Below are 26,386 nucleotides of genomic sequence, written 5' to 3' on the forward strand. Positions count from 1 at the left end.
GCCCTGAGCAGCCCTGCAGGGTTGACTGCAGTGGGCAACATGCTGCCTTTGGAACTGCACCGAGCTCAAAAGGTTCAGTTCAACTCCAATAACGCTCAGTGCTCAATGCTGTTCTAGAAGAAACAGGATGACCAGCAGCAGAACATAGAAGCAAATATCAGCAAAACAGCTTCAATGGGATGAGAATATATTTTTATATAAATGGACTGGCCAACAAAGGTACAGCATTGATTCATAGCCCACAGCCACATGTGCATCCATATGACTAAACTAATAAGTCTACGTTTCTCTCAGAAAGTTCTCAGACAAAACAGCTGGAGAACAAACAAAGTGACAATATTTAGTTATAATTACTTAGAAATAATTGTCAAAAGGAAAGTCCCGGTTGAATCAGGCCTTCAGTGTTAAGCGCTGAAGAATTTCCATATGCTGCGGCTGATTAAAAGTTCTATTTCAAATTCATTGTGATCATTTTTCTTACTAAATTAGCAGCGTCAAGACTGAAAATGCCAAAGTGGTGAGCCTGGCCCTCTCTTCCATGGCAGGTGGCGATAAGGACACATTAGAAAGAAAGGTCCAGTGAAACGGGAGGACGTCAGCACCCACTGGCCGCCTATCCCTATCTGAGACAGCCTAGGACACTGTGCACCAGAAACACAAGGTCACATGGGAAGGTGTTTTCTATTATGAAAATAAACAGAAGAAAACTGTAAATGTCGAATAGGTGGATACTTGAGCAAAGACTAGCGCAGTGATGATTTTTTAAAGAAAATTCATGATGAAATTTGCTCTAAATGTTAAATTAGTAGAAAAATGCACAAGCATTATTATTACAGCTATTGAAAACATATTCATGTATAGGGAAAGACTGGAATACGCAAAGATCAAGTTTCACGGTTGGTTTGTGAGATTATAGGGGATTTTGTCTTTTTTCAGGATCCCCAGCCACGCTGCCCCCATTATGCCTGTATTCTGTTCATCGGTTATCTCGATGTCAGGATATACACAGTGCACTCAAAAGTCTTTACTTAGTGGCCCCTTGGACACCACAGACCACAGGCAACCACGAAGTCTGTAAGTGTTATTATAGTTACAACTAAAAGAAGAAAAACATTGCTACGATAATTAATAAGTGGCAAGGTAACTAATCCAGGCTTGAATGGCCACTTGATGCATCGTTTAAGACACGGTTATCTTGATATTAACTAAGAAAAGAATGAACACGCCTAACTTTAGAGAGATTAAGTAAACAACTGCCCAGAGAAGCAGAGCTGGGCATTCTGCCAGTTGGCCAGGGATGCCACCCACCTTCCGGAAGCCCGGGCCCCGGCACAGGCAGGCCAGCTCCCGCTCCACGCGGCCGTCCCACCTGCTCACTGCCAACCAGCATTCGGCGGGGAAAAGCCAGCTCTGTCCCTGTCCTGCACACAGCTCCTTCACCATCACGTGGCTCACATACCAGGCGGGAGAGTGTCCACGGCTGTCGTGCCAGAGGCGGATCTTCCGGATCGGGCCCAGAGGAGCTGGAGCACTGAGGACACACAGCGGCTCATCAGGCAAGGCTGCGGGGCGGTGGGGCCCGGGGTGCAGCACCAGCCCTGGTTCTCACCCTCAGGGGGTAGATGAGACATGTTAACAAATAAGCTTTATGCAGAGCAACATACAAATCCCCCTGGGAACCCAGGAGAGCGGACGGTGAATTCCCACAGGCCCCTCTCGTCACTCAATAGCAGATGTTCCTGGTTGTGCGGAGCCCAGTGGTGACACGCAGAGCTCTTCAACGCCTCCCATTCTCTGTGCTCAATGCACTCAAAGCTCATTCATGTATTAGTGACTGGTGTGGAGCAGTCTGAAGCTAACCTCCTCTCTCTAAACGAAGACATAATACTCCAAACCAACAAATATCATAAATGGAACTTCCCAGGAGAAAAAATATTTAGTTCAGTTCTTTTGTATTTTCTGAGAACGTCAGGTGCTCGTACTCCTGGCTTGATAAATTATCCCTCTTCATCCAACCCCACCATCTCTGCATTGCCAGGTGTCCTTGCTCTTCCAAATTTGGGAAGAATCTAATTAATTTAAACAGGTTCAGTGACATGGAGAAACACTGTGGTTGTGAACCTGACTAGCGTGTAACGTCAATAAATCCGACTGCCCCTGCCTCCTCCTTCCTTCCTGCACACACATAGTGTTTAACCTACTTCAGATAACAAACTGCAAGCCCTTTACGAAATTGTTCCTACGTAAAGTGACGCTCCCTGTCAGAAGATAATGTTCTGTATTCCCACTTTACGGATTGTGAGAAGCGTACGCCAGGTCTGACCAGCCTCCTTTTCTCAAATTGTGCAGTCAGAATATTTCAGATACCTCAGGATAAAAGTGTGTCTGGAATTCCTTTCAAACAGGGGCTTCTCCGGGCAGTAGAGTTCTTTGGGTTCTGAAAGTCCATTTTCACCACATAAAACAATGTAAACCTCAAAACAAAGACACAGGGGTAAGAGTTCATGATATGGACCCTACAACACTAACATGCTGGGCAGGGGATTCTGTACCCCTCCTCTCAGCTCCCCATTCTTCCAAGACCATCCTGGAAGGCCAAGCGCCCCAGCGAGGACCCAGGGGGTCCAGGGAGCGCAGCCTGTGGCCTTCACGCCCCCCTGCCCCCAGTTAGGAGAGGTGCTAGAATGCGAAGAGAACACAGCAGGGGACTCCCCAGCAGGTATCCAGGCACATTTTGAAGCTGGAGTAGCTGAGACAGTGCTGTCAGAGGGACCAACAGGTGCCTGGGACGGACTCTGGTAATTCTCTTACATTCTTGCATTCTCTTCCACAGGAATTTTAGAATCAGTTTTTCAAGTTCCACAAAACACTTTCCTGGAATTTTTATTGTATTTCATTGAATTTAACCTCTCCATGTTTTAGTTTTTATCTGTAAAATGGGTATATTGACAGAACTTAATTCAAAGAGTTTTTTGAGGTTTTAGGGGAGTAACAAATGACACATTGCAAAGTGTCAGTTCACATAAGCTGCTGTTATTATTATTAATGTTATTGATTAGTTTGGGAGAAATGACAAGGAAAATGAGTTTTCCCATCCATGAACAAATATCGCTCTTTATTTAGAACTTTTGTGCATATTGTGCAAATTTTCTCCATGACGGTCTTGAATGTGTTTGGTGGATTTCCTTCCAGGTATGTCACCATTTTGTGACCGTGATGAGGAAGATCGTGTTTTCAAGTACGTGTTATAAACGGTACTGCTGTTCTCTAGAGACGCCTTTGATGGTTTTTTCTTAATCATGTATCCAGCAATTTTGCTTTTTTATTACTTCTAGTTTTTTGACTCAAGATTCTTTTGCATTTTCTATTTAATAATCATATCAGCAGCAAATAACAATTCTTCTCTCTCCCCTTCCAAATCTTATTTTCTTGTTTTGGGTCTTATTTTATTGTCTCCACTGGAGTTTCCAGTGGTAGAGACAGTAGCAGACGTTGTCTCAAGTTTCACGATTAAATGTAGTGTTTGCTGTAGGGAGACAGCCTCTGTTAGGTTAAGGGGATCCTCTTCGACGTGCTATGTATTGTTTGTGAGAGTGTATATCTATCTGGTAGACTATGTAAACATATAGTGAGAGACTAAGGGCTGATAGTGGGCAAGGATCACACAAGCTTTAAAACACATGTCGTGCCCTGATCTGTTCCTACACTGCTGCACCCTTCGCCCTCGCTCTCCTCTCCCTCTTCCTCCCCTACCTTGTCCAGACTGAGCCAGCTTGTTTTCTCACTATGGGTTCCACAAAGCAGCCTGGCTCCCTGGAGAAGTGCGGGTGAATTCCAGGCCCAGGGGGATCCCTCCTGTGGGATCTATGCAAGCACACACCTGCGCTCACACAGCCGGCTGGATGGGCTTGGGTTCCGCCTGCAGCCTCACCTCTACAGCCCCGCCTGGGCACACGGCCTCCACGCGGCCAGTGACAGACCGTCTTTCTCCACCTCCTGCACTTTACCTCGCTCCTCATCCATCCCCTCCTGCCCTTCCTCCATCAGCAACTCTGCAGAGACTGTCTTTACCCCAAGCTCCCAGCCAGCCTCGTCCCTGCCAGTCCCCAAAGTCAGTCTGGAGTTCTCCCCCTTTCTCCTGCGATCTCCCTCTGGGTGGTGGTAAGGGTTCACACCCACTAGAAGAGCACAGTTTGGTTCTCAGAGTCTCGATGTGCCACTCAGAGACACAAGTGGCTCTGCGCTGCTTTCCTCAGTGAAGGTGGAAAGGGGAAAAGGGGTTGAGGGCAGTCTGCATCTCACTCTTACAGATGCGCGTGGCCAGGGAGAGCCCAGAGGAAGGGCAGACGAGCCTCCCGAGAAGTAAGATGGGGCCAGCTGTGATGGGTGACAGGTGATAGACAGGACGGCCAAATCATCAAACCATCACTCATGCCCGTCCACACCCTTCCACACCACAAGGTGTGTCTCCCAGGATGACCTGCTTACCTTTGCAGTAAGGTGGGCCGGAGCCCGGAAGCCTGTGTCCACGACAACTGCGTACAGCTGGTGGTCCGGCGGAACGTTTTCTTGCAGAAAAATGTAACCAGTTTTCTTTTTTTCGTGACGATCTACACGTCTGCTTTTAGTAACCAAAAGTGCATAAAGAATTGTAAAAACCACAATAAAAATAGTGGGAAGTAGGTTTTCCGGATGTCTGTAAATAAAAGGACAGAAGTAAACAGTGAGTTACTCAGGAATATAAATATTTAGACAAAGACTGACGAGTGCCCCCCACACTGGTTAACGCAGACACGAACGCACACATATAAGACTAACACCTGTATACACATGTACGCAGACATGTGCCCCTACTGGTCTTCACTGATTTGTTTTTAAACATTTGCTTTGTAACTGGGAGGAGAAAGTAGATTTTTATTAGGGAAAGTGGCCGAGAAGGGAAAGTTGGAGGGGTGGAGTGACTTCTGCCATCTCTGGGTGTTAGGACGGATCTGAGCCCCTTAGGGGAGAAGCTGCTTGAGGCTGAATCAAGAGGCTCCTGAAGGCACAGAGCTGCCTCGTGTTCCAATGACTAGCACCCCATGAGCATGGACTCTGGACAAAGAAGCCTTGTGATGACCAGCTTCTGCATCTGAAAAGCTGCAACATGTCAGCGACTCACATCCTCTCTCTGAGGAATTTTCTTCATGAAATATGGGTAAGAATGCCAATCTCGCTGTTATCATGAAGAGTAAGTAATAAGACACATATCAAATGCTTCAACATGTAGGTGTGATGAATGTTCCCTCCCTCCAGCAGAACAAGGAGGAGATGCTGCTGTACCTGCCCATCCCAGCTGCCCCTGTGGGTGGGGCTGCTTGCTCCCCACCTGCACCTCACACTCCCCTCCTGTTCCCAGGCTCCAGTGCTGGTTGAGGGAGAACACTGAACCCCACAGACCCACGGAGTGGAGTCCGCATCAGGGCACTCGTGCAGGACCCTAACCTGATAAGGTGTTCTGCCTGGACTCGAGCCTTACAGACCCCTGACGGGGTTTCAAAGGGTCAGCACGAGGCCCATGCTGCAGGAGATGTCATCCTCCCACTCCCACCACTGCACTTTGACCCCATCTGAGGGTTGGGGCTCTGCTCCTGGTTTCTCTGCCGGACACTCTCTTCCTCTCCAGAACGGAGACTTGTTCTGAGCCTATGCCATCAGCTCAGCAGGAGCTCATGGCTCTCTGGTTCCAGCCTGTCCTTCCTACGCCTGGACTACACCCAGAACCTCCCGGATTCTGCCCCCGCACGGCCTCAGGTGTGGTTTTCCTCTAGACATCGCCCAGGGCTGCCCCTCCCCAGATGGACCCCCTGCCCCCAGTGCTGTCAGAAACCGCAATTGAGCCTGCTCTCTGAGTCCTGATCACTGAGTCCTGATGACCCTCACAGTGACCAGCATCTGTAGCGTACCTAACTAATGGATCCACCTACTTGTCTGCAAAGTAATCAACTGTTTGATGATTGATTACATAATACAGTAAGTAGCATTCCCTATTACATAAACATAAGGGAGACAAACGTAACACCCAACACTTGCCAGAAAATGCAGACTCTGCCATCAATACTCATTCAGCAAATATTTACTCAGGTCCTGCTATGGGCCAGCCTGTTCTCAGTGTGGGGCGACTTTGACGAATGAGACAGAGAAGGTTCCTGCCGGAACGAGTTTACCCTCTACCTACCTATATTTCAGAACCTGAACGTATTTGTTCTATAAAACAATGGCTATAAAAATAGGGTGAATTTTAAATTTATCTTTTAAAATGGGACACCTTTGAAGAGGAAGAGGGCGCTATTATTAGACTATGACAACAAGCATAAACCAGGACAAGCAAATCTGACAGAATTGTCACTATAAATACTGACCCATTCGATCACAACTGACCAGAGTCACACTGAACTAAAGCTAAACTCAGAAGTAAGAAAAGTGTTTTGACTTTCTTGCGTTTATACATCTCCTGTCAGTGAATGTTTTTTGGAGTTTTTTTGTTTTTTGTTTTTTGAGGAAGATTAGCCCTGAGCTAACTGCTGCAAATCCTCCTCTTTTTGCTGAGGAAGACTGGGCTAACACCCATGCCCATCTTCCTCTACTTTATATGTGAGATGCCTACCGCAGCATGGCTTTGCCAAATGGTACCATGTCCTCACCCCGGATCTGAACCAGCGAACTCTGGGCCTCTGAAGCGGAACGTGCGCACTTAACCTTTGTGCCATCAGACTGACCCCAGTGAATGTAAGTATAGACAGACAGACATAGATAACTATATAGTATTACTAATATGCAGATTCCAAAAAGCAAAATGGTACTAAGTAACATGGATTTCCAGCATCTGCTGAATTATACGTGAGCATCCTGCATTGGGCATTAGTGTAAATAAAATTTTGTCTTGATTTAGAAAACAGAACTTACCCCTGTAACTGGGAAATGTCACTCGTTTCAAAACTGGCATTCAGCCTTCTTCTTGCGACAGAGAATGCTGCGAGGCGGTCATAGCTAGAGGGGAGATGGGGGTTAGGCCTCCAAGTGTGTGGTGAGAGCAGGGTTTACAGTGTGATGGTGAGCGAGTTAAAGGAAGGACATAAAGGATGACGAGCTCCAACAACTCCAGCTTTATGATTTAGATCCGGTTTAACATATTCAGCTAAAACCCAAGTTAGAATGAGGGACTCTGTTCTGAGGATACACCAGATGCCTTCACGTCCGAGGCTTGAGCACACAGCCGCCGCGTCAGCCCTGGGACATGAGCTGTCCTCACTGTGGACTTGGGAGTCTGTTGGGGACATCTTGATGACGACAGCCCCCTACAGTCAACTCAAGGCCAGAGACTGTGAGGGTCAAGTCACAGCCCAGTTGTGGACCAACAACTGGGAAACCCATCAGACTCTGTGCGCCTGTCCCTGAACGCCAGTCCTAGCGTTACAGGTGTCCTATCACTGGGACTCTGGCCATGACAACCATCATCAACACTCACTTTTCTTAAAAATAAAATCTCTCTCCCTCATTGTCTTCCAGGCAGGTCCCATGTTGTATTCATTTTTGTCCCTGTAGCAGCGAGTAGGATGTAACGGAGAATAAACATTGTTCATTCATAATATTCGTAACACTGTTGTTCAATAAGTTTGATGTGTTCCTAGCAATGGCATCATATAAATTAAAGAGTGCGACATAAGAAAAGCAAACAATGGCTGATGAATCGCACTGATACGTGGTAAAATCTGGACATACTCACCTCCTAAAAGGCAGCCACAAAATGCACTTTTTATGACAACTTTTCTTAAGAAGGAAATGACTATTCCTATTTTTAAATGTGCCTAATAATTGTTTATTCTCTATTCTTTTTTTTTTTATTTGAAGATTGGCACCTGAGCTAACAACTGTTGCCAATCTTCTTCTTTTTTTTTTCTTTCTGCTTTTTCTCCCCAAATCCCCCCAGTACATAGTTGCATATTGTAGTTGTGGGTCCCTCTAGTTGTGGCATGTGGGACGCTGACTCAGCGTGGCCTGATGAGCAGTGCCATGTCCGCTCCCAGGATCCAAACTGGGGAAACCCTGAGCCTCCGCAGGGGAGCACACGAACTTAACCACTCGGCCACGGGGTCGGCCCCCTATTCTCTATGCTAATAAAAAGGCAACAAGAAAAGCCTCTGACAGAATTGTCAGTTCTGCAGCTAGAGGATAAAAAATTTCTAGTTTAGTGACATGACGGGCAGACCCAAAACTCCTGAGGAGGCTGCTCCTGGTCTGTGTAGAGACTCTCCCTGCATCACAAAGTTCACCTTCACACCTGTGCTGGGAGGGACGCTTCTGTGGATGGGGGGATGGGCGCACAAGTCACAGGGCGGGGAGCTGCGCCAGCGAATGCCGGCTGCCTGACTACCGAGGCACCCGGAGACCATCGGACGTCTACCAGAACAGCCGATCAACACGGGTACTACCATTCACTCATCGACCATCTCTCCAGCAACATTTGCTGATCACCTACTCCATGCTGGTCACCTTCGGGAGGGGCGGGGACAAAGAGAACCGGAAAACCAGACCCTGCTCTTCCGGAGGTGCAATATCGCAGGGCCCAGGCTGACATGGAAGGTGGAGGAGGCATGTGCCGACAGAGTCGACAAACAAGACTGCTCCAGTCCTTACAGGTGGACAAGGCCAGGGAGGGCTCCAGGCGCTGCGCCAAGCACGGGAGGAAAGGCAGTCGCTTACAAAAAATCTCAAATCCTTTCTCAATAGTGTGTCTTTACCTGCAGTTCACTTTTTCTGGAGAAGTTCCTGGTTGTGGAGAGAAACTTTCAGATTTCCACTCTCTTGTGTCCCAAAACAGGCATCGGATCCACTGGAAATGCACGGCATAATTCACTGACTTGGCCAAATATTTGTTCAGAGGTTTTCTGTCATAGTCAGCATCTAGTAAGGATAAATATCCCAAGTTGGTGTCTAAAAAGAGAAAAAGATAAATTAAGAAATACAACCTAAAGTTTGCAAAAAGGCATAACTCATTCCAAATACAGATGGAGCAGAAGACAGTGGGACAAGGAGTGGGAGCTGGGTGGGGCCTGGGAGAGCAGGTGAGTGCCGGCCGCTTCTTCTCCCCAGCACTTAAACCCTGAACTAAATGCGTCCAGTCGAAGCTCTGGCGTGCTGGTTTTCATCTCGGGGCGAGGGGGGGCGGGGAGCAGAGTGTTGGGAACGCTTCCCTATGTCCTGAGTCCCTCCGGACATGCTGAACGGGTCACCCCACTGCCCTGGGGGCACAAGAGAGTGAAGTCAGCTTCTCCACCTCCCACCCAGACCCCTTCCTTGCTTCTCATCGGCTCCATCAGCCAGCCTGCCAAATATTTGCGTGTCCTATGTCTGCAGCCACCCTGGTGAGGACACAATAACCATGTGGTTTTAGCCTATCATTTTTGGATAATTTTTATGTTTAGAAGCAAAAATATTTAACATTATATCTATTTAAAATGTATCCCTAAAGCTTTTTAATAAATGATGTTGGGACAACTAGATATTAGCCATTTGTAAAAGTGTGATATTAGATCCATATCTCATGCCACATACAGTAAAAAACACCAACCAGAGATTTAAATGTAAAAGAGTGGAAGTGTAAAGGTACTAAAAGAAAATATAAACATGAAGGACTTCTTTTATAAGCTGGGTATAAGGAAGGAATTCTAACATGACTCAAAATCTAGGAGTAATAAAAAAAAGTAATAAAAATAGATAAATTTTGCCATTAAAAAAAAACTTTTGAAAGGCAAAAATCCCAATAAAAACAAAGCCAAAAAATTATATGAATCAAGAAAAACCAAACTCAGTGGAAAAATGGGTATATATGAACAGTTCACCAAAAAAAAAGTAGATAATGGCCTTCAAACATGTGAGAAATGCTCAATTCATAATATCAAATGCATATTAAAACTACTATTTCTCAATTTTCCAACTGGCAATATTCAAATGCTTGAAAATATACTCGGTTGGCCAAGCTGTGGGGAACAGGCCCTCTTCCACACAGCTAAAGGGGAATTTGCAATACTTCCCCACACTGCACACGCATCCCCCTTTGACCCAGAAATGCCATGGCTTGGAACGTACCTTGCAGATCACTCCTACCCCGAGTACATTACAGTATCTGCACAAGCGTGCCCCGTGCATACACGGGAGCTGGTTGAATAAACATGTGCAGTGGAGAGGCTGCAGCAGTAAGAAATAACCAGGGGATTGATGAATGAATATGTATGGAGTGATTTCCAGATGAATAATTTAAGTAAGAAAAGCACAACACAAAAGAATGTAAGAAACAGGAGAAATAAGAATGTGTGTGTGCGAATGTAGGCATATTTTCCCCAAAAGAAACACATGCACGCACATGCAGTTATTGAATCTATATGCTGAACTGGCTTAGAAACAATGACATTTGGTGCATATATCTTCTATCCTACATGCCATTCCCTATCAAGAAACTGAGGTTTGTGAAGAAATGCCTGGTTAGAGGAAGGGTAGGCAAGGTGTGGATATGCCTGGGGTGCCCTGGTGTTCCCAAAGGCAAGGAAGCACCTGAAAACTCCTGACATCATGTCAAAAATATTCAGGAAGCATCTTGAGGGAGCTCCCACTGGAACAATCTGAGCATCAAAAAGTAAAGTGATGTAGTGGGCTGGTCTCGTGGCATAGCGGTTAAGTCCAGTGTGCTCTCCTTCAGTGGCCCAGGTTCATGTGTTCAGATCCTGGGTGCAGACATACACCACTTGAAAGCCATGCTGTGACAGTGACCCATATACAAAATAAAGGAAGACTGGCACAGATGTTAGCTCAGGGTGAACCTTCCTCAAGCCAAAAAAAAGAGGAAGATTGGCAACAGATGTTAGCTCAGAGCAAATCTTCCTCACCAAAAAAAAAAAAAAAAAAAGCCCACTAAAATGATGGAAATGAACTAAATACACTGATTTTAAAAAATCTGTGCATTCATCAAGACAAGAAAGCAAGAGTGAGAGAGTGAGACAGGAGCTGTTCTTTACTGAAGAATGCCAGCTAAATTAGTGATGAAATCAGAAAATCACCATTGAAACCTGCGTTGCATCACGAGTGGAGGCCCAAACCACAGGGTTAAAGGTTCCAGGGAAAGGAGGTACCACCCAATTAACCACAAAGGGAAAATGTTCTATTACAATGGATAGATGGGTGGTTATCTCCTTAACCCAATTACCAGACTTGGCATCACCTATGGGTTATCCACCAAACAGCCGGGAGCTGAATTTAATCATGAGGAGACAGGAAGGAGTCCAGAATATGAGACATTCAAAACATAACTGACTTGGGCTCATGAAAAAGTCAATGTCATGAAAAAAAGACATAAAATGGGGGAGATATTCTAGATTTTAAAAGGATCACAAGCACATGGCAATGAAGTGCGCTCATGAACTTTGACTTAATTCTGAATCGCAAATATAAAGAGCTATAGAAGGCATTGGGGGTCAACTGCAAAAATTTCACTGTGGACCGCAGAGCAGATAAGGGTCTTGAACTGACACTGATTCTTTTAGTGGAGTGGAGTCGAGCTGAGTAGGAGAATGTCTTCCTTTTTCTGTGATGCATGTTGAAGGCTGGAGGGACGTGGTGTCTAAAACTTTCTCTCCAATGGCTCTCCCCAAAGAGCTGCACCCCCCCTTACACATGCACACACACACACACACAGATACAGCAAACGTGGCAAAACGCCAACAAGTGGTGAATCTAGATGAAACAGATGCAAGTGTTTGTGTTCATTTTTTCCCCACTTTTCTGTCAGTTTGAGATTTCTCACAATAAAATACTGTGGGAAAGGAAACATCAAATGCAAAATTTTTTAAATTGCCATTGATAATTTGAATTTGCTTAACAACAATGTTTGGTCTATTTTTAAAAGAAACAAATAGCAGTGAAGACTGGTTCTGAGAGGAAAATAATCATATCCCATAAAAACGTAGCACATGGAGAGGACGGGACAGCCCGTGCACCTGACTGTCAATGCTCCATGCTAAGGCCACAGTGTGCAGGCCCAGTCTGAAGCATGTTTATAGTCCAGTGTGGATTCATTCAGCACTTTGAGCCTCAATTTCTTGCCCTTCAGAGGAGGACAGAGACTCAGAAGCCAAAGAAACCAGGGGCCACCCATTAGGGGGTGAGCCCAGAACCAATTCACACAGCCACCTCAGGGTGTAGGGGCATGCTCTGTGCCCACCACTGGTGTGCACTGACAGAGGGGTCCTGCAAGCTGCAGAGAGAGCCTCAGGGTCACAGTCCCTGACACTGGGGGAGGCAGAGCAGCCAACAGGAGAGGCAAGCTCAAGGTGCCATAGGAACAGCACAGGCAGATACGCCCTGGGGTCAAGGACAGTCCACCAGGAGAGGTGAAAGGAGAATGTTGAAGTGAGCAGAGGTCGGTAGGAGGTGAGGAAGGGGAGGCTCTGCAGGCACAGATGATGGAGCAGCACATGCAGCTTGGTGAGGAGGAGGAGTAGCCGAGAGGGAACTCAGCTCATGGGGACTGCAAGAGTCCTGGCGATGGGCAGCCTGTCCCACACGGCTGCAGAACCAGCCGGGTCAGACTGCGTTCAGGTGTGTTCTTCCTCTGAAACAGCTTGACACTTTTGTCATGAACAAAATCAAGCCCCGCTCTGCAAACGTATCTCCTAGCAGGTGTTTTCATCTCAGAGTGACAGGAGAGCTTGTCCACCAACCTTTCAGTGACACAGCAGGCATGTAAATGTGCACGATTTGCTCATCCCAGAAGTAGATCTGTTTCACAAGAAAATCAGAAGGAGTAGGTTTCTCAGAGAACCTATGAGACAAAAGCAAAGCAAAGATGTCTAGTTTTGTGTTGTTTTTTTCCCCTCAAAGACTTTAATCAGACAATTTTGTGCCCACATCCTTTTCACTACAAGGAGGCCGACTGGGACTAAATGCTTATTCCACGGCACCCCTGGGTCTTTCAGTGAGAACTCCATGACACTTTCATTTCTCATTTCACTAAAAAATAAAAATTTCAGTACAAAACAAAAACCGTAACCAGCCCAGCTTGCAGGAGTAAACAGCACAGCCTCCAGGTGGTTGGAGAGGCGGGCCCTGCAGCCCAGATGTGACCTCTTCCCGGGAACGGTTAGTAGTCAGGAAGTGACAAACGAAGGAGAGCAAGCACAGGGTTGTGAGACTGAGAAACTGGTTGGAACCAATTCATCTTTTTTGTGTGGGACCTAAAGAATTAAGTTAAAATCCAAACTCTTCAAGCAAATAGTCATGTTTTGGACGCTTAATGGCTCTGCTCCTATGGTGGAATGAGAGTCGAGCCAACAAGTTTACACTGAACCCCGTGCTGAGCGCTGTGTGGCTATCTGCCCGCCTAGGATACACCTGGCTGACGTGCCCCCGGAAAAGATGAAATCCTTCTCATGTGGCCGAAATAGGTGGGGACTCAGAGGAGAGAAAACGCTCTCCAACAGAATCCTTTGCCCATCCGGACCTGCTACAAACTCTAAAAACTGCTGGTTTCTGCTAGCGTTGTTACCGCATGATTCCAAAGAAGCGTTTCAACACTCATTTTCGTGTTCCTGTGTAACTCAGTCATAAAATGGGGCCTACCCATTTCACAGGCTCAACCTCACCAAGAGAGATGACTCATTTATCAAGTCTCCTCAGAAATATCAGTTTGAACACAGTTTTTTCTTTTGGAAAAAATAAAAGAAATAAAAAATAAGAGAATTCTGGCCCAGGTCTACACTATGAGAGAGAATTAGATTCCCAAACGAGGCCATCTGTGTTATCACTGACAATTCAGTTATTTCTCACTCCAATAAACTTAGCAGACAGGAAACCAATCTCAAAAAAAAAGAAGTAGGGAAGCTTATTCCCTCAACAGTAGACTATATAACATAATTTCTTTGGATAATTAGCCTCATGACTGCTTTAAAATGCAGTTTCATTCCCTAATCTTTTCATAAGACATTCGCAAGGGCGACGTCTCCTTCTCCAGCCTGGTTACCACGGTAGCCACAACGCACCTTACCAGCAACATGACCGGGAAAGCTCTTGTAACAGGCTTAGAAAATTCTATTCTTATCTGTAGAGATTCCTGGGGGTCTTCAGAAGGCCCAGCGAACTGATGAAAATTCACTTTATCCCGAAGCAAAACAAATGTGCTGCTATTTCTCCTGTTATCCTGTCATCAAATGAAAAACAAGTAAGGAAAATTTGCCTTTGGAAAAATAAGTGCGTTAAAAATCAGCCAGCGCAGCTGAAATGCAGCAGAGATGACTGGCAAAGGCTCTCCTTACCGGGCCACCTTCCTCCTCGAACTCCAGGGTCACGGGTTTCCTCAGCCGATGTCTGCTGAAGGGTCTTCTGCTGGAGCAGTTGTACAGAGAGAGGTGGAGGACTCTGCCCATCTGGGGAGACAAAGACCGCCTCAGAGAGGTGACAGCCAGCCGTCAATGTCAGTGAGAGAATCAGGAGACCACGTCTAGCGATGCTGCTGTTACAGTAGCAGAGATTATGGTCCTGATGTTGGGGATAACGCAGAAAAATACAGCTAGTTTTACCAGTTAGAATGGCAGGATCTGGGGACAATGTAATGCCTCATTACTGCTACTCTTATTAAAATTAATAATTTTTGAAGTTTTTAAAAGTATTTTTTAGTTTTTACCTTAAAAGCTCATACAGAAAGAAGTATCTGCCAATGTAGATACTCAGGAAGGCATATAGGAGAGTAAAGTGTAGCTGGCTATAATACCACGGCTCAGAGAAAGCCTATCTGGAGATGTCACACTTGAAATTTTTCTATGCGCTGAGTACATACTGAGCAATTTAGTGCTCTACATTTTTTTGCATAAAATCTTCCAAAGTCACTAAAATTCCCTGGTTGACATAATTCTAACTGGCTATATATGGATCAGCATAATTCATTTAAATAACCGGTAAACTGTACCCCTCTATTGAACATTTAGGTATATTTCTATTCGGGTTATCATAAATAATGTTGTTTTGAATAAATAAATAAAACAAAACATCTTCCTTTGAATAAATCTTTTCTCATTTCCATGGTGCAGATTCCTACAAGTGTAATGATGGGGTCCGGGTATTTGAAGCTCCTGGTGCCTGTGACAAAGTGCTTCTCACAAAGCTTACAGAGTAGACACCCTGGCTCTCTCACTCACTACACTCCACAGAGGTCAGCCTTTTTAAAGAACTACACTTTTGTAAGTTAAAAAAGTCATTTTAATTTGTTTCTTTATTGCTTGTTAGTTTGAATTATTTTCATATGCTGATTGGCCATTTCTAGCTCCCTGAAAAAAAAAAAGGTAAATGTTTTATACAATGAGCAATTTTTTTTTGGTGAGGAAGACTGGCCCTGAGCTAACATCTGTGCCAATCTTCCTCTATTTTATATGGTTTAATGAGCGGTATGTAGGTCCTTGCCTAGGATCCAAACCAGTGAAAGCCAGCCTGCCAAAGCAGAGGGCACGAACTTAACCACTACGCCACTCGGCTGGCTCCATGATGAGCATTTTTGACCAAAATAAGATGTGTATCATGAATTTGTACACTCATTCCTCAGGAATTTATCAGGTGCCCAGATGAGCCAGGTACTGGAGAACACCTGGGGGTACAGAAAATACACACAATGCTGGCTCCCTGCCCTCCCAGCTCCTGGCGAATCTGGGATCATTCATGTGGTTTCCGATGTTCACAGGATCACCAAGTGAACAAAGTCCTCCCAACTTCCCCATTCTCACACCCCCTCTGACTCTGGGCCCTTCTTCTGCCCTACCTCCCAGGGACCCAGCAGCCACCCTGGCTGGTCCAGCCTAGATGGACCTGTCATCTGAGCATGGAAGAAAAGAGGTAGGTTCCAGCAGGTCCACAGTAGCCCCTTCTCAAGTTTCATTCGAGCTACTCTTTATTTGATTTCAGAACGAGTAAACCAGGAGATTACTGACTGCAATGCCTGGCACAGTCGCTGTGCCCCATACTCTACCCCACTCAGGCCTTTGACTCCTTGACAATGGGTTACAATGGCCCCACAGGAACTACTCATGGGCCCAGTTACCCACACACCAGAGAAACCTAGTTTGGCTAAGATTCTCTGGAGAAACTGTGATCTTCCAGGATACGCAGAAATAGCAGCTCGTTCTAAGTGGCCCCTCTCTTGGAACTGAAAAACAGGTGCAATGTGCCACCCTGGTCCCTCTCTTCATCATCAAAGCACAATTACTGCACATGTCAGGTGGTCATTAGAAGGGACCAGTCAGCTGTTGTGTTGTACCTCGCCAGCTCGTCCCCCTGGATACGGATTCTTCTTGAAGAGCATGAGCTGGCTAACGTAGCATGGGCTCTGCATTCCAGGCCCAGCAAGACTCTGCCCAGCCAGGTCTCCGGGTAAATGCACCTGGATGGGGCCCAGGCTCTGCACGGAGCCCTGTGGCTCATGATGAAGAAGCGTGAGGATCTCCATCTGCCCAGTGCTAATGTGGAGCTGACGCTCGCTGTTTGAAGACAGGCGGTCCTGAAACAGAGCAGGGAGAGTCCCACATGTAAAGTGCACTCGAGGAAGCCATCTTGAGTCCAGAACAAGGGAGAGGCGGAAAATAACTGAAAAGGTAGCCCTTCTTCTCAAGGTCGTTTGGATTCATTGCCTGAGCAAAGATTTGGGTATAAGGACGTGAATGCCAGAGAACAGTAAAGCACAACTGTCTCCTTTTGTTTCAACATTTTATTCATTTTGCAACAACTCCTATGCTCCTTGGGATCTCTTAGCCCACCCAAAGGGAGTCTGGATACCGTGATTATTTTAGTACCATATGGACTTGACCATAACTTTGAGTGCAGTGCCTTGGGGCCTAGGGCAGGGTGGGTGCTGGGTGTGCAGCAAATATTTCCAAATGTATTAATTGCTAATCATGGTTGCTATTACTAGGTTCAGACAGAGCATTTATCAACTCTCTAATTTCCCAGATATTACACTAACTATCAGTTAAATAAACCAGAAGGTCTGTGTGGGAGGAAAGATAAATGGGGAGGAGAGGAGAGACAAAAGGTGCCTATTAACTTCTGCCTCTTGAAAGCACTGGCGGTTTCCTACAGTGAAAAAACCCTGTGATCCCTGAGACAATTCCCATAGTTACCGTGGCAGAAATAAATGAAATAAATGTTGGTGGGTTTTTTTTAGCGGTTATGTGTCAGCAGGGCCGCTTTTTAAATTAATGCATGTTAGAAATCATTTGCATTACTTCACTTCCTTCCTCAAAGAACAGAAAGTGTCCTGAGAAGTGATGTTGCTAAGTCAAACACCATCCCAAACATCCCAAATGAAAACCAAAACCGAAAAAATAGAACAGAAGCAAAGTGTCGTTGAAACGTGATAATATTCATATTCCCATGAAACACTTAAAATTCAAAGTGAAACTTTCCAAATACCAAACTACCACCCAGAATAATAAACACAGCACCTCAGGAACCAATTATACTTTTGCTTTCTAGAAACAGCTGCAAATACAGGCTAACACCCTGGGGAAGGGAAACAGTTGCATTGTCACCAATGAAGAAAAAGTCTGACTTACCAACAATAAGTCCGAGATGACCTTAATTCCTTCGTCTTGTAGGTAGTCTGCATTCCTCGATTTTTCTCGGTCCGAGGCTTCTAAGACCCCGGAGACAAGAAGGATGAGCTCGAGCATCTGCTCTTTGTCCACCACAAAACTCCCCAAGAACGGGCTTCGAGCGCGGAGCACCCGGGCATACTTGATGATGAGCGCTGCGCTTGTGAAGCTTAGCTATGTGAAAAGAAAAGATGTCAATGAAATGTTTCACGGCACATGACGCGTACACTCTTGCCCCCTTCATTACTACTGGAAATTAAAATCACTGAACTAGGGCTCAAGAGAACTGGACGCAAGTCCAGGTCTGGCGTCTAGCCAATTACTGGCCAACTTCACAAGTAACAATTCACTTTTTGATACTGTTTTCTGACCCATAAAATGAGCAAAGAAAAATAAATGTTCTCTAACAGCCTTTATGCTAAGGTGCTATTTAGTCTGAACCCCAACAACCACTTCACAAATCCCTTGATGACCTGGTCCCATCTCCCTCTGCAGCATCCTCTCCTCCCACTGCCTGTGGACATGCTGTTCCCAAGCCACACACCCTTTTCCTCCTCCCAAATACTCTAGGCCTTTACCTGATAGCATATAATCCCCTCTCTGCAATGCTCTCAGCCCTGTCCTTGCTAGCAAAATCTTACTTCTCTCTCTCTTTTTCTAACTAATATGGATATTTTCAAACATACATGGAAGTAGAGAGAACAGTGTAGTAGTACAACATGCCCATCACTCAGCTATAACAAGCATCCTTCAATGGCAATATTTTTTCTTCTATCATCCACTCAACATCTAAAAAAATATTTAACAGCAAGTCTCAGGTATTTCTATCAATGACCACTTTAGTATACACTGCTAATAGATAAGAACTCTTCCTAGACACATGGCCACAATGCCATCACCATGCAGAACAGAATTAATGATTCTTTCCTAGTTATCTTTTAAAAACAATTTCAAATGTCCACCAGACAAAATGGGCTGCACCGATGCCTGTGTTTCTGCAGAATTTTGTCATTCTCCTAATGAGAGGACTTGGCCCATTATTGAAGTCTATCTGTTTCCACATCTAGCTTCATCCATCAGTGCCTGAGAGACGGGACTAAAGCTTTTCCTTCTTTGTGCCTCAGCAGCTCCTAGAATTGCTAAATAAATGCATATCCAATGAACTGAAATTAAGATTCTACTTTGTGATAGTCATGCTTGTTTAAGCAAAATATGCCTTAGAAATTCTTCCTAAAATCAAACTCTTTCATCAATAATAAAATTAAACTAGTCTGGAAATACATTGAAACTACTATTAAATGCCCCATATATCCAGATGGCATCATCAAAATAGACTCAAAATAGAAAGAACAATCTTTTATGTAAACTAAAACAATTGCAATAAAGAACACATCATGTTCTTTAAAACCACATGTTAAAGAAACCCCAGTGTGGTTTTTATTTTTTTTGAGGAAGATTAGCCCTGAGCTAACATCTGCCACCAGTCCACTCCTTTATGCTGAGGAAGCCTGGCACTGAGCTGACATCCATGCCCATCTTCCTCTATTTTATGTGGGACGTCTACCACAGCACGGCTTGCCAAGTGGTGCCATGTCTGCACCCTGGATTTGAACCAGCGAATCCCGGGCCACCGAAGCAGAACCGTGAGAACTTAACCGCTGTGCCACTGGCCCGGGCCCTCTGGTGTGGTTTTTATACTGGCCATTTTTTTAACAAAAAATATCAGAAATGGTTACTTTGGGAATGATAATCATGTTCAGTTTTCTCCACCACTCTGAGCTAAGAACTGTGGGCAGCTCCTGGGTGCACAGAGGGCAAGAGAGGGGCCTGTGCAGAGATGTTTGGTTTCCACCAGATTCATCTCCCTGACCCTCGTGCAGGGTCATTTTGGGAAGTCATTCCATTTCCCAGGCCTCTGGGATCCAAGTGTGGCCTTGAGTTGGGTTCTCACCAAGGGATGAGAGGAGAGTGAGGTACGGTGCCTCCAAGCAAGATCATCAAGTGGTGCACCTTCTCCACGCCCTACTTGCTGATGTAGGAAGCCAGAGCGGAGGTGCTGGTGGCAGGAGATGAAAGGAGCTGGCATCCTTGAATCACCACGGGAAGACCACCTGATCAACACATGCCAAGGAATGTGTGTGGAGGGGGAATAGACTTCCATTGGGTTAAGTCATTGAGATTTCAGGGCTTATCTGTTACAGCTGTGAACACTTCTTTACCGAATACAGCTTGTGACCTTAGCAGGCTAAGCAGTCTAGATTTGGAAGACAGGTGTGCAAGAAATAATTACAAATCAAACTATAACAAAGTATACTCCAATTGTGCTATAACAAAGTCATGCACAAATTTGTCCAGAATAAAACAAATTCTGCCTTCAGGACTCTGAAGATTTCATGGAGAAGGTGAGAAGCTGGTATGTGAATCTAGCCTAGAGGAGAAAATACTGCTTTCCCAGGGGAAGGGGGCAGGATCATTGCAGGTTAAGGGAAAACACACTATTCCAGGGACGTAAGGAACATCCAGTGACTGGAACTTGGAGGGTGGATACCCGGAGAGATGTGCAAGGTGAAGGGCAGAGAGTAAGTTGGAGCCACATAATGTCCTGGCATGAGATGTGGTAGAACTGGGTTTTATCCTGAAAGTACTGGGAAGCCATCAACGTTTTAAGGCAAATGAGCGACATGAGCTGAGGTGTTTTTATGAAGATAGCTCTGGCACAAGTATGAGACTGTGTTGCCACAGGAAGGTCAGCCCTCCTATCCAGTATCTTGGTCACTGTAGTTGAGCAATTCAAGATGATGACGCTGTGACTCAGGCAGGGGGGATGGGAAGAAGTGACAGCGTCATCCGTATCATTCATTCATTCATTCATTCCCCATCTGTCTTCTGAGCTGCACTAGTGTCACGGCTGTAGTCATGGTGAATGGGAATGAAAGGTCCCGCCATCGTGGGATTTATGCTCCAGAGAGGGCAGTGAGGCAGCAGACAAATGAATAAGACAGCTGGCGACTGTGAAAGTCCTGAGGGAGGCGAATCAGGCAAGAGGAGGAGGGTGACTTCAGGTTGAAGATCAAGGAGGACTTCTCCAGGGATGTGACATGCAAGCGGAGAACTCGAATGAAAGCTCTCTGTTGTTCAGGGCCAAGGACAGGGCATGGAGCAACTGCACGGGCCCTGAGCTAAACACACCTGATGGGTGGTTAGGGGGGAAAAACTAAGAGAGGAGAAGGGAAAGGTCAGAAGGAGTGGAACAGCTCAGGCGAGGTGTCTAGATCTGATTACATGGTAATGAGAGTCACACAGAGCTTTAAAGAAGAGGAGTGGCATTCACTGATTCAGGCTGTTAAAATGATCCTTTGGCTGCTGTGTGTGGAGAGAGCAGTAAGGTGACAAGAGAGGAAGCAGACAGAACAGTCAGAGACTGTCAGCCAGCGTGAGAAGTGACGTTTGCTTAGATTAGAGTGGGAAGTAGTGGCAATGAGAGAGGTAGGAAAATTCTAGGCATGTTTCTGAGGAAGAACTGACAAGACTTAACTACAAGTGATGGATGAGGAACAGGGGGGAGTCTTTGACGGCACCTGGGGTTTTGACTTGAGATTGGGGGGTGGAAGGTGCTGCTCTCTCTGGAACGGGGAAAGTAGGATGAGTGGGGCAGGAAGGAGACGGGGCGAGGAGTGGAGGAAGGAGCTCTGTTGCCCACGCTGGTTGTGAGGTGCACACCCATGGCCATGTGGAAATGGTAGGCAGTTATGTGGATGAGTCTGGAGCTCTTGGGAAAAGGTTGGGTTGGAGATATAAAGTGCAGAGTCATCATCACCTGGATTTAATGTAGAAGGATGTGATGAGACCCCCCCCAGGGAGAAAGTGGAGACAGAGAAGTGTCTGGGGTTCAGAACACAACCCTGAGGCACCAAACAAGTAAAGTAGACAGGGAGGAGCCAACAGTGGCCAAAGAGACTGTGCCCAAAAGGAGGTGCGCTTCCCACAGAACGTCGCTGACAGAGAAGAAAATCAAGCAAGGAGGGCATGCATGGATTTGGCAGCACCAAGGTTTTCAGGCACTTGCACAGAGCTGTTTCGCTGTTGAAGTGGAGATGGCAGCCAGATTTTGGTAGCTTAAAAATCCATGAGTGACAGCAAGTAGAGACCACAGCAAGGCAGAACTCACTTTCAACATGTTCTGCTGTAAGGAGGAGCATGGAAATGACGTGGTGGCTGGGAGACAGTATAATTGCACCAGAGGCACTTCTTTTTTGGTGAGGAAGATTAGCCCTGAGCTAACCTTTGTGACAATATTCCTCTATTTTTTGTATGTGGGATGCCTCCACAGCATGGCTGACGAGTGGAGTAGGTCTGCACCTGGGATCCAAACCCATGAACCTGGGCTGTCGTAGCAGAGCATGTGGAACTTCAACCACCCGGCCATGGCGTGGCCCCCAGGTGGACTTTTTTTTTTAAGTAAGTGAGACTCTAAGCACGTTCGGGACCATCCAGCAGAGAAGGAGAAAAGGAAAAAGCAGTAAAGTAAAGGTGATAAATCCCAGAGAAGGCAAAAGGGGAGGCAGGACTGTCAACTGAAGCCACACGGGGCCCTGAACAACTCCAGGGGGTGCCAGTCCCAAGATTGACACAAGGGGCCATGACGTGGCCCTAGATGGGATTCTGAGCACAAAAAAGGGGTGAGCCCCTAATGGGAGTAGGAACCTCCATGCCATGGTGACCGAGGGGGGCCTGGAAGACAGGCCAGGCCGTGACTGGATTTGCAGGGTGGTGGAGACAGGGATTCTATGGGCTCTCTTCTCACCTGCCAACGTCAGTGCAGTGAGGACCTCAGCGAGAGCGGGGAGAGGGCGCTGGAGATTTGAGAGGAAGAGAAGTGGCGAGGATGGGAAAACCCAACACCGCAGATTAATAATAAATAACAACCTCCTTCCCCAAAGTATGTGTGGCATGGATAACGCTGGTTTTAATCCACTTCTGTTTTGGGTTTTCAAATTTCTATATTAAGAGAGAAGGTTTTTTTTTTCTATTATACAATCTTTATTCCAGAAGACACTGATGTTTCTATTACTAGGATAATGAAGCCCAAATTTCATGATTGTTCTGTTTGGGTTTTTTTTAAAGTAATTTTATTGGGATTGTAATGGTTTATAACATTGTATAATTTCAGGTGTACATTATTTTTTATCAATTTCTGAATACCCTTCATCGTGCTCACCCCCAGGAGTCTAATTTTTATCCATCACCATACACATGTGCCTCTTTGTCCCTTTCACCTATCCCCTAAGCCTCTTCCCCTCTGGTAACCACTAATCTGTTCTCTTTATCCATGTATTTGTTATCTTCCACATATGAGTGAAATCACGCAGCGTTTGTCTTTCTGTCTCTGGCTATTTCACTTAACATCACACTCTCCAGGTCCATCCATGTTGTTGCAAATCAAAACTACAATGAGATATCACCTTATACCGGTCAGAATGGCTCTAATCACCAAGACAAAAACCAACAAATGTTGGAGAGGATGTGGAGAGAAGGGAACGCTCATACACTGCTGGTGGGAATGCAAACTGGTGCAGCCACTATGGAGATCAGTATGGAGATTTCTCAAAAAATTAAAAATAGAAATACCATACGATCCAGCTATCCCACTACTGGGTGTTTATCCAAAGAACTTGAAGTCAACAATTCAAAGAGATATATGCACCCCTATGTTCACTGCAGCACAATTCACAATAGCCAGGAGGTGGAAACAACCCAAGTGCCCTTCTACACATGAATGGATAAAGAGGATATGGTGTATATATATATATATATATATACATGTATACACACACACACAATGGAATACTACTCAGCCATAAAAAAGGACAAAATTGTCCAATTTGCAACAACATGGATGGACCTGGAAGCAAGAAGTTTTTCACCAATGATTTGAGGTGGGCAATGCTATTCAAATAAATTCTTAGGGAAAGTCATGCTTCTAATTTAAGTGTCAAAAATAACTCTACCCAGTATATTCTTGAAGAACTGATCAAGGTCCTCATACTTATGTGAAAAAGTAGGAAAACACACCTGGAAAGAAATAGCACTCACCTTGTTAGGGAAGTGTATGAGGTCCCTCAAAACAAGAACAGAATCATTCATTTCTTCCTGACCAGGAGAAACAAGCGAACAGACGAACAAACAAACAAACAAAAAAAAAAAAAAGGAGAGGGAAGAGGCATTAGGTCATCTGGTCTAAAGCTGCACAGTTCAGGTTCCTGATGTAGAAACAGAGCAGATCCATGTTTGAGCTAAGAGACCAAGAGATGCCAACATTCTTTGGAGAGACCACTACCTTGCTGTCACATTTTTCCTCCTAGTGACCAAGTGCAGAATCTCCCCTCTGGGTGTCTGCTGTCCCCCCTGCCCAGGAAAGCACCATGAGGAAAGAGCAACTAGGGAGACAGCACCCAGTGAAACTTTGGAGAAGCATAAGAGAGAAAGATGGAGGAGGAAAATACATTAGTTCAAGTGAAAGTGTCATGATTACCATGAAATAAGGTGTATTCTTAGATGCGAACATTCTTAGTGACAATGATATGACAGGAGTTGCAGAAACACTGTCAGCCAGGACAGTAACATGAATATATGGTCATTTCCTTAGAGTTGCACATAATCATCAACTTAATTCTCTGGTATATGATTGCCGACAAAACAAAATCAGATTAGATTAACATAATTTTTATTTACAGAATTATCAGTAGTAATGATCGGCTTATATCAGTCTTTCTTTTATAAACCAGCAGCATTCATTTGTGTGGCACATGAGCAGGGAAGAGAGGCCACAGCCATGCATCAGAGCCACGCTGCCTGGTGCCCCTGGTCTCGTTGTTTGACTGTGTTTCATAAGCAGGACTACTTGCTGGTGAGGCAACCAGTCATAGGCCCTTCTACACTGAAACAGACTTACACACACTGAACTCGCCCTGCTCTGGGCCATACCTGATCTGCGAAAGCTAATCTGCACACTGAAGAAATTAATGCCTCCTGTATTCGTGACCACTGGCCACACGAGGGACTTCTGTCCTCCTTAGCCCAGCGACTCAGCACCCTGGTGATCATGGTGACATAATTCCTGATTTCCGTGTAACTCCCCATCAGCTGCAGAGTAGACAGGGTTTTCAGGCTGGAATTATATCTGAAGGAGACAGAAGAGTTATCCCAATTGTTCCAACACACTGCAAAACTCTTCAGCCTGCCTAGCTAGAGCAGAATGGCATTTGTTATAGAAACACTTCTTGGGTGGGTCAGAGCAGAAACAGAATGACTCAAAGGAGAGTTGTCTGTGCCGGGGGAATTCTAAAAAGACACGGTGAGGCATAATATCAAGATTTTATAAAACACCTTTATCAGAAATGAAATAGGTACAAGATGCCAAAAAGAATGATACAGAAATATCCTGGTAAATGAAAGAATATGGTGCATAGCTAGACAAAGACACCACATGGCTGCAGCTGGTTGCAGGTTCACGAGCATCCTAATAAGCAGAGTCAGCAGTTAGTACCCAAACCCACAGTGGGGTGGACACTGGCACTGCACTCGGATGACACACCATGGCCAAGTGGGGTCTAGCCCAGTGGGGTCTATCACACAAGAGTGATTCAAGAACGAAAATCAATCAACGTAATATACCATATTAATAGACTAAAGGACAAATCTATTGATCATCTCAATAGATCTAGCAAAATCATATGACAAAATCCAACACCCTTTCATGATAAAAACACCCAAAAAACGGGGCTGGCCCCGTGGCCGAGTGGTTAAGTTCGCGCGCTCCGCTGCAGGCGGCCCAGTGTTTCGTTGGTTCGAATCCTGGGCGCGGACATGGCACTGCTCATCAGACCACGCTGAGGCAGCGTCCCACATGCCACAACTAGAAGGACCCACAACGAAGAATATACAACTATGTACCTGGGGGCTTTGGGGAGAAAAAGGAAAAAAATAAAATCTTTAAAAAAAAAATAAAATAAAAAAATAAAAAAAAAAGAACACCCAAAAAACTAGGAATACAAGGGAACTTCTTCAGCCTCACAAAGGACATGTACAGAAAACCTATAGCTAACATTACACTGAATGCTTTCACATCTAGACTAGAAACAAGACCAGAATTTCCGTGTTTGCCATGTCTATTTATCACTGAACTGGAGGTTCTAGTCAGGGCAATTAAACAAGAAAAAGAAATAAAACATATCCAGATTGGAAAGGAAGAAGTAAAACTCTATTCACAGATGACACGATTTTATGCACAGAAAATCCCAAGGGGTGCACTAAAAAACTGTTAGAACTAATAAATGAGTTCAGCAAGGTTGTAGGATAAAGATCAATGTATAAAAACCAACTGTATATCTATATGCTAGCAAGAAAAATTAAAAAAAAGAAGGAAACAATTCCATTTACAATAGCATTCAAAAGAATAAAATACTTATGATTAAATTTAACAAAAAAGTTCAGCACTTATGCACTGGAAACTATAAAACATCGCTGAAAGAAATTAAAGTCTAAATAAATGGAAAAACTTTGTTCAAGTGTTGGAAGACTTCATATTGTCAAGATAGTAGTACCTCCCAAAGTGATGTGACAGTTCCTCAAAATGCTAAACATGGAAATACCACATGACCCAGCAATTCCACTCCTAGGTAAATACTCAAGAAAAAGGAAAACATATGTCTACACCTATGTTC

The 26,386-nt window shown here is 45.1% G+C and overlaps 1 protein-coding gene across 1 annotated transcript in view; it reads right to left on the reverse strand.

Moving 5' to 3' along the window:
• PKD1L1 (polycystin 1 like 1, transient receptor potential channel interacting) overlaps positions 1–26,386 on the reverse strand; it is a 109,001-nt gene that overhangs the window by 38,822 nt on the left and 43,793 nt on the right. Inside the window, exons 18-29 of the mRNA XM_046668923.1 lie at positions 24,648–24,843; positions 23,757–23,813; positions 17,625–17,837; positions 16,331–16,570; positions 14,343–14,453; positions 14,070–14,227; positions 12,753–12,853; positions 8,781–8,973; positions 6,946–7,029; positions 4,489–4,696; positions 2,368–2,474; positions 1,309–1,531 (exon numbers count right to left, since the gene is read on the reverse strand). Coding sequence (XP_046524879.1) covers positions 1,309–1,531; positions 2,368–2,474; positions 4,489–4,696; positions 6,946–7,029; positions 8,781–8,973; positions 12,753–12,853; positions 14,070–14,227; positions 14,343–14,453; positions 16,331–16,570; positions 17,625–17,837; positions 23,757–23,813; positions 24,648–24,843 — 1,891 coding nt within the window. The remainder of the gene's footprint in view (positions 1–1,308; positions 1,532–2,367; positions 2,475–4,488; positions 4,697–6,945; positions 7,030–8,780; positions 8,974–12,752; positions 12,854–14,069; positions 14,228–14,342; positions 14,454–16,330; positions 16,571–17,624; positions 17,838–23,756; positions 23,814–24,647; positions 24,844–26,386) is intronic.

Source organism: Equus quagga, chromosome 8 (assembly GCF_021613505.1).
Source record: "Equus quagga isolate Etosha38 chromosome 8, UCLA_HA_Equagga_1.0, whole genome shotgun sequence".
NCBI classification, from domain to species: Eukaryota; Metazoa; Chordata; class Mammalia; order Perissodactyla; family Equidae; genus Equus; species Equus quagga.